Raw genomic sequence first — 15,709 nt, forward strand, 5'->3', positions numbered from 1 at the left:
TAACCCACCTGAGTAGCCCTGCAACCATGTCTCAGGCCTGCCACTGCAGTATCTGTGAGTGTGGTTTTAAACTACAATGTCGACCTGGCAACTTGCCTGGGCCAAGCTTTCCCCTTTTCTACGTTCAAGGCACTCCTAAGGTAGAAGATGGTCTGAAGATGATCAGTTCCTTCTCCTTTCCTTGGCAATGAAGCAACCACTGCAGGCCAACCCAGAAAACAGCACAGCGGCAGAGGGGCAGTCAAACTCCTGCATCTTCCTTGGTTCTTCTCATTGGCAAAAGGTTTCTTGTTCCAGAAGTGATCTAATTTCTTGGGATCAGGGTCCCAATAATCATACCCCAAAATCCTTTGTTCTCCAAAGGCAGAGAGGCCTCTGCCTAGCCCAAACCAGTTCCTGAGCACTTTGTTTACATGACTCTCTTCTTCCTTTCACTGTGCAGGGAAGAGACATCCGCCGCCCCACAGGAGGTGGAGCCAGCACAGGGGAGGGAAGATACAGCTCTGGAGCACTTTGTTGACAAGATTCCTTCTCTCCTTTCACAGTGCAGGGCAGGGACATCAGACAAGCCACAGGACGTGGAGCCAGCATTGTAGAGGGAAGGCCCAGCCCTATTCAGGTCCCAGGTGTAACTCCTCCCTCTCATCTAGAAGCAGATCTCTCGATTCACCACTGGGCTGCCCCAACCTGTCTCTTGGAATCCCCCAGCCCTGTCACTCACAAACCCAGACAAGGAATACACAACCTAGCAGAGACAGGCCTGGACAGTTAGGCAAGAAAATACCTACTTTCTAAAAGTGGTATTTTCAAACACAGAATATTAAAACCGACTTTGCTAAAAGATGTATTTTATTATTCTGAGTTCAGGTATACTAAATTCGAATTTCTAACATGTTTCCTGAGTCAGTTAGGATTATAAGAATGTAATAATATAACTGCCCATTCTAGCCTATGGAGAGAGAACAGGTAGCCTTCAATAGTGAAAAATGAAAATGGCTGCAATTCACTATTAGGAAATGCTACACACATCAGAGCATGTCCTACCTTATACTTACAATGCACCCTGCCCTTGGGCCTACCACAGGGGTGTCTAATATGAAGCAAAGGGAAGGTTTAGGGACTGGCAAGTGGGTGCACTTGCCAGGTCGACATGGCAGTGCTAGACTGCACACAGGCCTTGCAATGGCAGGCCTGAGACACACTTCACAAGCTGCTTCTGTGGGTGGCACAACCAGTGCTGCAAGCCCAACAGCAGCATTTGATGTACAAGCCCTGGGCACCCATGGTGAACTGTTCTAGGGTCTGACAGGTAAATCAAATAACCCAATAATGGAATCACCAATTAGTACATTAATTTAACATAGGGAGCACTTGCACTGTGGCACCGATTAGCAGTGGCATAGTGCCCAAAGCACAAAACCAGCAAAACATCAAAACAGAGGAGGCAATCCGTCAAAATGGGAGACTCACGCCAATGATGCCAGGTCTAACATTGCCTTTAATTTACTGAACAACCGTTGAAAACCAGGTCACAATCATATCATTTTAAGATGCCAAGAGTATAAACAATCTTTGTTGGAATGCCAAGAGGGGAAACCATCCCAAGTACAAAGTATGAAATGTATAGCTAAATACTCTGTCTTTAAATATCAGAACAATTTAATTTTTTTACAATGTGAAAACATTTTAATTTCTAGCTGCAAACGACCTAAATGACATTCGCATTAAAATGCTGATTATATAACTACATACAATTAAAAGTTAATTTACTCTGCAACAAAAATAATGACTGGAGTAGATATATAAAGCAGTTGATTTAAAATGCATGTCTAATCGCGATCAGTAATGTTACTGTGTCAGGCCAACCTAAACACTACAGTCTGACTTACCTTTAACACAGGAAATGGAAGTTTAACAATCCAATGATTAAATGCACTACTGGTGAGCATCATTTGCCAACCAAATTGCAAACGCGACAAATTTAACAAGCTTGTCACTTAAATCGTTTGCTATGGACAGGCGAATAGCCAATGTCTATGAAAAATCTGGAGGTAGAATGCTTAGTTTCATGCAAATTATTAATAAGAACAGTAAAGCTATGTGCCTCACGTTAACCTATAAGTCACTAACTGTGGAAGAGAGGAAGTCAGCAGTTTAATAAAAATCTTAATAGATTGCAATTAATGAGGCATAAATGGCTGTCAAATAAAAAACAATTACTGGCAAAGGTCTGGCCTTCGCAAGAATGCATTATTTATCTATTTGTGCACACATATGCAATAGGCATTAAAAGAAAGAGTAAAAGTAGTAAAAAGTAATTATGAAAAAAAGTCTAACTTTGGTGTATGTTTGAAAAACTAAGTAATAATGAATGACACATCACAAAAATAGTCCACCCCCTCACCCAAAAAAAAACAAAAAAATAAATAGCAGGAATTAAAACGGAGATTGGCATACCAGTCTCAACACTGAAGTGGGCTACTTGCTATGTGGAATTGCACATGGGCAAGTGTGAAATGCTGTAACTCAGTGTCAAAAGAGCCAATGGTTGAAGCAGGCAAAGTGTTAGCTGCTGCGATGCTACCTTGGAACAACTTTAATTTGTTGGAACAGGGTATTCACTTATAGTTTGAGGGCATAACATTCACATTATGGTTTATCTGTTTTATTTATTTTCTTTTTTTTTTTTATAAATCTTTTTATTGAAAGAAGAAACATGAAAATGCAGTGGTTCTACATACATGAGGAAAGTTGACAGGACATCGACAATAGACAGGCAGCTAACTTGCTAGCAATTGTTAAGGCAGTAGTAGATTCACAATTTCCCATTATTTAGGCCCATCGCACCGGTGTTGTCCATGGTTAATGGGGGTTCACATATCTCTCCCTGTAGCTGTTCCAGTGTCCCCAAACCTGTATCCTCTTGGCGGGCACCCTCTAGATTCATATATGGTCTTCGCTGTTATCATACACCAGTCCATATCTTTACTCCAGTCAGCGAGACGTGATGGGTCTAATGACTTCCACTTTCGTACTTTGTTATGTTTAGCGACCTTCATCCCAAGCTACCCATATTTGTTCCTTGGAGTTCAGGTCCGTCAGGCACCAGACATTCAGTAGAGCAAGCTTAATATTACAGTCAAACTCTTGCCCCAGTACCTCCTCCATACGGCCCACAACTGCCGACAAATACCTTTGGATAGTCATGCACTCCCAAAGCATATGGGCAAAAGTGCCCTCCTGTCCACAGTTCCTGGGGCACCCACCTTCGACACTATAGCCCATATTGACCGGCAACGGGCCGGCTAGGTAAGATCTATGCAATAACTTCAGCTGTACTAATCTGAACCTTGAGGAGATGGCCAACTCTTTAGGATCAGCCAATGCCGCAAGCGACTTGTCGTCGTCGAGCCCTGCCACATCATAGTCTCATTTTGCCCGAAGCTGGAGCAGTGGGTCAGCCGCGTTGTTGACCAGTTTTTTGTAAATAAGCGATATGGCCTTCTCAGGTTGATCAGCAGCCAGGACCCTGTCCTCCAATGGGGAGGAATCAGGTGGTGTCTCCCCACCAGCCAACACGGCCAACAAAATATGTCTGACCTGTAGATATCTGAAATATTCAGTGTTCAGCAGCTCGTAGTCCTTCTGTTGTGGGCATAAGGAATCACCTCCCTCTCCTTCCACAAATCTCCCATTCTTGAGATACCTATTAGGTCCCAGCATATCAAAACCCTTTGTGTGAGTCAACCTGCCCAGCCGCTCTCTGTGCCAGAGTGGTGTGACCTGCGTGATCTTGTCTTTCCAGCCCAGGTTTTTCATGGCTGCCTTCCACACCTGCACGGCATGCCCCGTGGGTACTGTCAGTTTCGGCTTTAACAAGTTCGAGTACAGTGCCCCTTCAAAACTACCCCCCGGTAGGAGCCATCTGTCCATTTGGAATGCAGGGTCTCCCTGTGCTCTGTATGTGCATTGATTTATTGCAGCAAGGTGGGGCACCCAGTAATATTTTTTGATGTCCGGGAGCGCGATGCCCCCGTCAAACCACCCCAGTGTTAGGTTTTGAGTGGCTATTCGCGGTGGCTTGACATCCCAGAGTAGGTCCCTGAGAGTACTATTGATTTCCTTAAAATATGCCGAGTCGACCTGGTACGGGGAATTCTGTAGCGCATACAAGAATCTCGGGAGGGACATCATTTTAAATAGGGCTGCACGTCCAATCAGGGAGAGAGAGAGCGAGTTCCAGTGTTGAACGTCGCTCTAGAGCCGCTTCAAGGGAGGCTGGAAATTGCGTTCAGAAAAGCGGGACGGGTCTTTTGAGGCCCAGATCTCCAAATATTTGAAGATGTCTTTTGCCTCCGTGATCTGAAATCCATGAGGGAGCAAAGGCAACGTACCACTAAGAACATAGAGCACTGACTTTGTCAAAATGATTTTGTTTTATTTATTTTCAAAGGCACAGGAGCTCACCTCCTAGGTACCCCCTTACTATGGCCCAGTAAGTAATAAGGCAAAGTATTTCTGCATCCAATATTACCAATAAAGTGGGTTATTTTCATTCCATTAACAGGCCATTTCATTTTTCAAATCTATAATGGGAATAACATGCGATAACACGCTGGCTTAATATCAGGGAAATCAACAGTAAGAACTGCACACCAGACCAAAAAACAGTCCCATAAATGGCCAAATAATCGTCCTACACAGTGACCTTCCAGATCAGCATGTCGGGCACCGCCTTATCGGCCAGTCCAATCCTGGCTAAAAGATAGCAGAGTGATGAAGGATGAAACTTTGATTTTGACCAGGTAGCAATGCCACTGAATGCTGCACTTCACTGGTCTAAATCATAGCTGAAACAGTGGATCACGATGCACCGTAAGATTTTAAATTAGGCCTGAGGCAATATGGTTGCACCATCCAGATCCTGTGTTGAAATACAATGTGACAGAACCACTGGTTTTCCTCATGAAGGTCGGTCAGGCTCATCTGTTGCAGAGACTTTATTTCCCTAATATGCATGCCTTTCGACACAACGTGTGGGATGTGGACTTAGCTTGATCACTTGCTATATTGTAGCAGGGTATTTTGAGATTGCTGTTGAGCACTGTAATCCTTCTATGTGGGGAACTCGGAGCCTCCAGATGGCTCTAGGCCCCATGTGACTGTTGCTATGTTTGGGGTTTGGGCACAGATACTTCAGAGTTGTAAGTGTGAGGTGGAGCAGTTGGGTGGATATGTTGTTTAGGTTGATTGTTTGAGTTTGACCACACACACAGTTGAGACGTTTCTTGCATGTTACACACACTATAACTCACCACTTTCCCAAGCCCCAATGTAACCACCTTTCATTGGATCTCCTTGCACCTCCCTTTGGAGAAGGCCACCCCATTGGCCTCTGTCTATTGTCAATGATAAAAGAACAATTGATGGACAGAATGCAGAACAATGTCATACATTCACCCCAGTACAAAGACCTGGGCCTAAATCCATCGTTTTGTTGCTCACCATGCCATACCAGTTTGAACCCAGCCATATTCAAATCAGTCTTGACCCTGCGCCCAATGGGAACAGTCCAGCCTGAACTAGCAGTTCAAAAACATGGGCATTTACATCCATTGTCTACCGGCATTGCTGTGGAGTCTTGATATGTATCCCCTGACAGCCGGGCTGAATAGAGACCTGCAGCACTGGGGTCGACTGTCCTTAAATACCCTGGGGCATGTAGCTCTATTTAAAATGATGAGCCTTACATGCTTTCTATATATCTTTTCGAATTTGCCCTACCTGATCCCTAGGAAGTGGTACAAGGCGTTGACCTCAAAGATTGCTGCCTTTCTCTGGGTGGGAGGTCATCATTGCGTGGCCTTTGTCAATGGCTGACACGCCATCTATGATGAGGCACTGGAAATGGTGGACCTTGGCGCAAGTCGTGATGATGAATGGTTGGTTTAATGGGGGGTGGAACGACTCTACTTACCAGGCAGAACTGAACCTGTTGGGCCTTGATGGACTGCTGGGCCTGCTCTATGGGGCCCAATCCACCAAACACTCCCCGACTATATATGGGTGACCCTGCTGTGCTGGAGGGTGGCACCTTGATTCATTAAATGGGAACGCAAATTCAATGGGATGACCCCACTGTGGCAAGGGACAACACTACTTCATACTGCTGGCTTCCAGGGTTTTGTGCAGGAGGACAGAATAGGGATTACCCACCTGGGGACATATGCCGAGGTGACTCCACATTATCATTCCAGAAATGCAAGAGCATTTCTCCTCACACACAGTTTCAGCAATACCTGCAATTGCGCCACACCCTGTTGGTGTACATCCCAACGTGCACACAAATGTCATAATTTAGTTGTCGTGAAGCTCAGATCTTGATGAGAAGGCTGGGCAAGGAAGACCTCTGTAGGATCTATTGTTATCCAGTCATTAATGCTCCAGACCACTTCCCAGGGTTACGTCTGTGGTGGGGGGCATGGGTAGGTAACCTTGATAATGATGACTGACATGAGACCGGGCTGGCTCCTAGGGAACAGCCATCTCCTTGTGCCTCGCCATGCTCTAACTTAAGTACCTACATCTAACCTATATGACTCCTCGGCGACTGCACTGAGCTGGCAGAGCCTATCAGGCCCGATGCACTCGATGCTCCCTGGCAGAGACTGACTTCTTCCACATGGTCTGGGCCTGTCCCAAACGGACCCCCTTCTGGAAAGAGATCGAGACGGATCTCTCTATGGTTCTGAACCGCCCGATCGATCCTACCTCCAAGATTGCACAATTGGGTCTATTCGAAGAGCTGGGGCACCTAGGATGGAACAAACCTTTATTGGGGTGACTATACTGGGGGCCAAGAGAGATACTGTCCACAAATGGAAGTCCCCAGAACCTCACTCAATGGCGGAATGGAGGAAGGGGTGGACTGGTGCACCCACGAGGTTCCGAAGATTCACAAGGACTGGGGATGCCTTCAAAAGCACAACAAGATCTGGGGCAAGGGGTGGGACTACTATGGACTGGATGTAGGGTCTTAATGCGTGTGACTTGTATTGCACCTATATGTGAAATTGGTCATACTGTGTTTTATTACTGTTGTAAAATCAATAAAAATTGGTTATCAAAACAAATAGTTGAATTCAGACATAAATTCTTTATAATCGATGAGTTGGTGTATCATAAGCTGCTAACTATAAAGAAATTAGAGACAAGATTTTCAAAATGGGGTTGAAGAGTCCCACACATTATAAGTCTGTGCTAAAAGATACCCTAGAACTGACACACTCACACATTGTTGTGTCTTGTTACATAGCCAATGAATCACTCACAGTCCAACTTGCAGCAAACATACGAGGTTGAATCTTCCACCCAAAGCAATGAAAGTAGTGCTACCACAAACACGTGTAAAACATGTGAAAAGCATATGCCTCATTTGTAGAATCCTGAGAGATATAACAATGGAGCATTCTCAAAGTGTTACACAGCAAAGTTTTCCTGTTTTTGATTTGTGAGTGATATACTTTGCTAATGTTTGGCAATGGAACAACATTCATGCAGGTCCTGTGTAAATGCTTCACTGAAGAGTCAAAAGAAACACAACTAGAAATCAAAGAAAAGGGTAAGAAGATTAATGCAATTTTAAAATGAATACCTACAGCTCATATCACTTCAGTAATGTAAGCACTCGTTTTTGTACACATTTGCACTAAAGAAAGGATGTGGTGTCCGCAAAATCATTTTTACCTTAAACATCAAAACCCACTGTGCATTATCCATTTGAAACATGATCTTTGGATTTCATGGCTTACTGGTTTTCCATTTTGATGTATTTTGCACGTTAGTACAATAGATGTTCCCTTTGCATCTGAAGCCACATTGGTGTTTACAAGGCACATTCACATGAATACCTACCTCTGTTTTTCTGTTCTACCGCAAGCTGTTTCTCAAGAGTTTCCCTCAGCTCGCGCTCCCTGAACAGTTCCATCTTCAGTTCTGTTTTCTCCATCTGCACCTGTTTTTCTTGGGCTCTGGCATTGTCAATAGCAACCTTTAAAAGACCCTAATGATGTGAAGCAACATTTTAGAAAACGGTTACATTGTGTGCTCATTGCCCCATAAAATGTTATAAATTGAAACATGGTGATCATATTTAGCCATCATAGTGGAATCACAGCATGATGTAAACAGAGTTAGGAACTTTAAGTAGTACAGAAAGCACTTTTTTTTATAAATGCGAATAGCAAACCATTATCAGTCCTATGCGGGAGTTCACATGGGCATCAGTGTCTTCCAATTTACTGTCTCTAGATTACAGGGCTGCATAGGGAGTTTTCATGGTCTTTAATATAGTATACGGTTAAACATGTTGTTGTCCTAATGACTGGGCAATTGAGACATCACCCTGCAAATACAAACCTACAAAAGTGTCCTCAGGATAGCTTGTTCTGGCTGTCATATTATAGATTCTTCATTATGATTTGCAAATGTTCAATTTTTTTTTTCAACATTTTGTCACTTCTACCTTTATGTAATAGTATTTATGGTGGCAATTTGAACAACATTGATCTTCACAAACAATGTTGCAGCTGTATGAAATGCCCTTTTGGATTGTAACAAAGACAATATGCTGGGCTGATCTCTGATCATCATAATCCTATCTGCATAGGCAAGTGCAACAACCTGTCACTGCAATTGCAAACTGTGTGTAGGTTGTCAGACTAAAACCTCCATTGAGAACTCGGTGGTAATACAGATTAGGGTTTTCGCCTACTTTAGTATTAACGCGTCCTGTCTTACTTCAGTAATTCGCCATTGGTTTCCAGACCCAAAATTATGAAGTGAAATGCAGAAACTGCTGCAGCAAAAAAACTATTTTTATGTGTTATTCCCCATCCAGGATGGGTCTGATTGGGAAGACTACATGTAAATCGCCCGTGCTAATGCAACCAGGATTGCTGCAGCATCGATAATGCTGGTTCAGTAATAATTGGCCACAATTACCCCAGGCCTTGTGATAGGCCCTGAGAGTGCACTGAGCAATCATTTGGCAGGCTTTGTTAGTGTGAATAGTGTGAAGAGAGACCTTCTGGAGACATTAAACATTCATCCTCACATTTTCATTGACCATGTGGGCTGCATATTTTCAAATCTGCCCATTTAAGGAAGTGGGCTCCCAATGCACAAACAGCAGAAGGTAAAAGAGAAGAAGACATCTTTGGATTGCATCTAATTTACATTTGTGTATCAACTATCCTACACAAGCAAAAGGCATTCATATGTTTACAACTGTCCCAGCTGTAACTGACATATGGAACATATCCTGCCTCTTGTGGGCAGGTGGGCATTTATAGCCATAACTCCTAGTGTGGTAGAGTGATGCTATAACACTTTTCTTGGATCTTTTGGGGGATTAGAAAATCGCAGTCAGGTCTGTGCATCCTAATTTGGTCTGTGCTTTGTTCTGTCAGATTTTTATTGCCACAACCACCTCTTACATGTCTCCATGCCATCTATAACATACATCATCAAGTAAGGTTTATTGATTTACTCAAATTGTAGAGAGATAAAATAGAGCATAGATATGCATCAAGAGGTGTACTTTATGTCATGACATCAAAATAGAAAGACCAATCAGTCAAGGCAAGTCCTTAATAAGTTAAGCATAGTTCAGTTGTTTTCTAATGCTAGTGGCATACCTAGTAGATACAAGCATTGTATGGAGAATTCTGCAACATAAACTCTGCTTCAAAGAGCTTGCGACTGCACACATACACTTTAATACCTGGCTATAAAACAGGTACAGAATAGGAACATTATAGAGTAAATTCTTCAATGGACGGATAGACTAAGAATAAACACAAAAGGTATTTACAGTATAGTACATTTGCTTACCTTCATTCACTTGTCATATTTTTTGGTCTTGGACGACCAGAGGTGTGTAAATTGAACCAGGTATAACTGAATTAATTATTATAAAAAACCTTTCCAAAAATCAAAATGTAATGAAAAATGAAGATCCAAATTAAACAGCAGTAGTCGTGTCTAATGAACTCTAGTTGTTTTCTATAACAAGCTGTCCCAAAGAGCACAAGCCCAATTTGTCCCAGGCAGGTCTGGCTGAACTTTCTACCACAAGAAATGTTTCTAAATATGGCTGCAAATGGCGATTTACACCTTGGTTCTTCAAACTCGGCCCAGAGGGTCGGAACCATGCCAGATTATTAAGGTAACTACATTTATCTAAATGGGGATATACTAAATTCCGGCATGGATCCAGCCCTCCAAGCCCGACTTTGAAGAATCCTGCTTTTATTTGTATTTTTTGAAAGGTCACAGGTTTTGAAAGCTGTAGGGTCAATAATGAAATATTCAAATACATGTAATGTTTTCTGGTTACCAAGTTAACAGTAACCTCCACTGGGATATTGGTGGGGTCCCCCCAAACATACTGCGAACACGTTTGTGGTAAAAAACGTGAACTTATGTGCAATTGACATAAAAATAGTGGTCTTACATTTTGTTCCTTCCATGCACTCAGGCGTAGAGCATGATCGAAAATCTACTCCCAGGAGCCACGTTGGGAAAATGAGAAAAAACACACTAAAACATATCTTAAGATTTAAGACTGAAATTATGCTACAGGTGAGGGCCAAATTATGTGAGGGTTGAGTAAATCATGTGGCAAGAAAAGGCAAATTATGTGGCATTATGCGTCTGATTTTATGATAGTATTAATTCGTTATTTTGACATTTTTAAACTTGTTAACACTGTCTAAGCATTAGTTGCACATCATTAGTACCAGTTTAACAGTAAGCTATAGCAATACGCTACAGAAAGGTGACCAGTCAACCTTTGCAAAGGGCCTTCCACTATGCAGCAAAACGTGTTGCTGTGTTTTTAGTAACTATTGAACTGTTGAGCTGGAAACTAATTTTCTTTTGTTAAAATCTGCAGACTGTGCAGCAGATTATGTGGAAAATGCCTCAAATCTATACTTTTGCAACAATCGCTGTGGCCACACAATCACTTAATTCCAATAGCCCTGCTTATGACACACAGCAGAACTCTCCTTTGTGTCAGACATTGTCACAGGCATAAACAGTAAAGCTAATGCCCGGGTTTCAAAGACAAGTTCATACAGCATTCTTCTTTTTTAGATTACACTTATTGTCCGGGCTCAGCTTTCGGACAGCAGTAACCGTGACAGCGATGTGTACTGTGTTTGCTGTGTGGTTCAGAGAATTTATGTGTGAGTGGGGTTGTAGGAGTGTAGGGTGAACATTTCCCTCTTCTGCCTGCCCTCTCACTATTCGGTGTTTTTGGTGCAAATATGCCTTCTACTTCTCAGACTGCACCTGTTCCGTGTGTGTGAGGGACTGCACTGCTGTTGCTGAATGTTGCTAATATAAGCACGAGGAGTGTGTTGTGGCACACTGTGCTTGTGCTCTGTGGTCCTTCTTCGCTGCGGCTTCCAAGACTGCGCTTCTGAGAGTTAGTGAGGCTTAACACTTGAAGCTAAACAAAAAACAGCACTGTTTGCTTTGTTAACGTATGTTTAATATGACTGTCTTAAATATTGCCCGGAAAATTCGAAAGCTGTGCCTGGAAATCCATCATTAGAGATATTCCATACTGTGCATGTGCTGTCTTTTAATTTAGCGGGGTAACCGAAGTTAATTTTTTTAAGTGTGCACTTTTTTCACAATTGGCAGGCAGATTAGTTTTTATCTCGAAGTCACGTTAAGCATGTGTTGATTTTCCACAAAACATTAAGCAACATTATGCACTGTGCGCATTTGTACTGCTAGGTCATCAGTAAGCTTAAGATCTTACTTACAGATTTTATCACTTTAAGCATTCTTAGTCAAGCCTTGGAAGAGCACAATTTGTAGGTGACCTAAAGTATACAGTTTATTCGATCCATGGTAGTTAACAATAAACATTATCGCAAAGTCAAGTGCCATCTTTCCTGATTTCAGCAATGCTCATGTTCATGTTCTTTCCTCATCAGGAACAAACAATTAGTAACAAATGAAAGAGATCATTACATCAAGTGCCCTTTTAGATCACCCCAATTAAAACTTTAGTTCAGCTGTGTTTTAATTCTAAGATGCGAAATTCTAATTTTCTGCTCTGATTGCTCTCGTTGACTTATCTTTGAAAGATGTAGTCTCAGTGCAATGTCTAGAGATTATTTAGCAAGATGCCAGTGTTGGCACCACTTAATGTGTTGATTGGTTGTATTATCAGAAGCTGTTTAAAATAAATTACAATTGAACTTGTGTTGTGCTTGCTTGAGAAAACACAATATTTAGTGTTCTTTGACTTTCAAACACTCATCATACATAAATAGTGAAAATAATTGCCGAAGCTGTATTGCTTTCAGCAAGTTCATTTTAATTGGCTTAGTCTATGGTGTTTTTTTTATGACTGAGTGATTTGTGGTGCTCAGTACATAACTCAGACTTACATGACAACATCACTGTATGTTCTGCCAATTCTAAAGTAGGTTTGATGCAATTTAGCATGTTTTCCGATGCAAGCGGTTGGATTAAGCAAAATAATTGGAAATGATAAACCTTTCATTTATTAAAAGCTGAAAACATACATGATGTAATGATTATATATTCCACTTCCAAGATTTGCAATATTCTAATAATTTACTCTGTGGAATGGACTCTGTTGACCCTTCAAAGTAAAAACTGCATTCCATAATCCAAAAATACATGCTGAAATACGGAAAATGTACCCTGGAAAACAAAGGATCTATAGACCATCCTCAAGACTCCTATTAATGTGTACAGTCTTCCATAATGTACGATGCCCAATGCAGGAGGATATGTAACACTTCTTTGAATAGCCATGATGGCACACCCATATCGTGGTCTTTGAGAAGATTTGTTGACACACCTAACTGGTTGCGGATTGGACTGTACTATTCAGTGAGCATTACTAATAAGAGACAACAGGCACATATGTAGGCAGCATGCAACTGTGCTCCACCGAGCAAGCTGTTTCGACAGTGCAGCAAATGTAGAATATTTTAGGTAGTAACATTAATGGCAGAGCCTACTAATATACTTATTTAATTAAACTGGCACTAGGACTCAGTATGGAGTGTATGACAATTATAGTTAGCTTTTTTGGGAAAAAAAGAAATGTTTCTTTAAGTTGGATTTGGAGTGTTAATTTTAGCATATATTAGCAGAATTAGAGGTAATATAGCTCAACGATTTATGATAAGTAGCTATATACTGAAAGGTCCTTTGTGATAATTGCCCCACGATAAGCTCTTATTTGAGAAGTTTACTTCATTTGTAAAATTGAGGCTCTTGCCTTCAATTGGTTAAAACAGCTTTTGAAGATTACAATGTCAGCTTGTAAAGATGTAGTTGGAACTTCATAATGAGAAAATCCTATTCTGGACGTGAGCTGCCATGAACAATATGAATGTTTCAATCGCTGCTTTTCAACACTGGATTTTCTCAATCAATCACAATTACCATAACAGCTGCACCAAATAGTTCATATTTGTCACATGATATATTGATTTTATTTTTCAATGTCATCTGAAAAAGACTGCGCTAATTGCTATGAAAAATAGCAACATCAAGCTAAATTTGACAGTAAAGATGTAAACAACAGGAATTACTCTGACCAGTCAAAATGATGCTAGGTTGCAGATTTTATTCATAAAAAGAATTAGGAAGTGGATGCCAGAAGTACAACTGTGATTTTGGTCCTTTTCTCACGAAATAATGACCATTAACACATGTAAGATTATCAAATTGGGGCCCAAGTATAGTCCTGTTATACACTTGTAGAAAGATGCAGATGTGGGCCACACGCCTGTTTTCACCAAAATTATACAGTGCGTAGTGCATACACTAACAAGGAATGGACTGCAGCACAATGGCGCTTGCCTTCACACACTGTATATGCATGCTGGGATTAGGAAGTATGTGCGGACAATATGTCACCTTTTATGTTTATAATAGTAACAAGCTGTAGATATTTCCTTAGCAGGATTTTCTACAATTGAAATTTGCTTGGTTCAATTAGGGAACTTGAACCCGATTCTCTAAGATTTTGGAGTACCCTACTCTTGTAGTACTCATGAATTCTGAGTAGCCAGGAGTACCACAAGACTATTTCTAAAATTTGTTAGTAAGTCAGAAGTACTACAAGAAAAAGTGATGCCTACTCATGCACCAATCTTTGTGATTTGGGACTATGGTTTTTAAGCTGGTAGTTACTTAAAATATGTGAACTGAAAATATGTGTGCATAAATTAATACATTACATCGTAAAACATGTCAAAATGAATTATCTAGAAACCATCTAATTCCCTCTGTGATCAATACCTATTTAATCACACTTCTATAAGTAAAGCTATTGAACAATAGCTGCTAATACCAGATGTGAGACAATACTGACCTAGAAAAGGAAAACCAAGAGGACATTTGATACCACTGGTTTATCTCAATATTATTTAACAATGAAAGCTTGCAGACACATGTGATTCAACACGATCTAAATAAACTAAACACATGATTTCTAAAGCAGATGCATAAGAATAAGCAAAGTGCAATCTCTCCCTTTTTCTGACTGATGTGCTAAATGAGAAAGGGTATACAGTATATAGGCATTCCATCAGTGCCTATCCTACTATACACTTTACCTCATTCCATGCTGTTTGGAGTTAATCCAAAGTGAGATGCAAGTGAAAAAGTATGGTCACCTTACCCATTGGTTTATTGACAAAGGGCTAAAAAACAATGCAGGTAAATGATAGTAATATGCCGTATGCCTGATTCCCAAACCAGATGTATATGAATATGCAAAGTGCAATCTCTCCCTTTTTCTGACTGATGTACTAAATAAGAAAGGGCTTTACAGTATGTAGAAAGTCCATTGTACTATACACTCTAGTTCATTTCGAACTATTTCGTGTTAATTCTAAGTCTGATTAAAGTGAATAAGTATGGTCCCCTTAACTGTTGCTTTATTGACAAAGGCTAAAACAAAATGCAAGAAAATGATAGTAATATACCCTATACGTGATGAAGCAAATAATTAAATGCTCAATTTAGCAGTAATGTAAGGGTACCTGTAGGAATAGCTCTAATACCACTGGTAATTTACAGCAATGCAAATAGTTTGGCTTCTAGTTACTTCTCCTAGGTACTGGGCAACTTGAAGGAGAATTTTTATGACATCTATATGTATACCATTAAGTTAAATGATGGGAAGTGAAAAGCAATTACACTTTTGTTTCCCTACAAACTACGTAGATATGCAACATTTACAATTAAATTAGAACAGTTATTTTGCTTCTATTTTTATTCAAATAATGTGTCTGCATCCCATTAATATGTGGACTCCGCAAGCATCCGTAAAATAAATGGATCCAAGAGGTGACAATTAGCGAAGGACCTGCTGATAATGCTATTATCTTCCATCTGTGAGCAAGCAAGAGTTGATTTCTCATTACCTAAATATTGTTCTCATGCTATGCTACACTTTGCCCACATGTAGCTAACTGCTCATGTCATTGTACTGTGGCTGTGAGTTTTCCCTTCCAAAACATTCTACATTGTATAAAGTTAATTTTATCTTCAAGGATTTGATATCAGTAACTGTACTCTGAGACCAGCATTATTCTATCAGATTCCTGGGAACTTGATCACATAAGGAATATTAATA

The 15,709-nt window shown here is 40.8% G+C and overlaps 1 protein-coding gene across 4 annotated transcripts in view; it reads right to left on the minus strand.

Moving 5' to 3' along the window:
- Window positions 1-15,709, minus strand: part of DACH1 (dachshund family transcription factor 1) — a 537,492-nt gene that overhangs the window by 63,766 nt on the left and 458,017 nt on the right. For all 4 annotated transcript variants that reach the window (XM_078657419.1, XM_078657417.1, XM_078657418.1 and 1 more), the window contains one exon: window positions 7,915-8,062. In XM_078657419.1, coding sequence (XP_078513545.1) covers window positions 7,915-8,062 — 148 coding nt within the window. The remainder of the gene's footprint in view (window positions 1-7,914; window positions 8,063-15,709) is intronic.

Source organism: Lissotriton helveticus, chromosome 8 (genome assembly GCF_964261635.1).
Source record: "Lissotriton helveticus chromosome 8, aLisHel1.1, whole genome shotgun sequence".
In the NCBI taxonomy this organism is placed as follows: domain Eukaryota; kingdom Metazoa; phylum Chordata; class Amphibia; order Caudata; family Salamandridae; genus Lissotriton; species Lissotriton helveticus.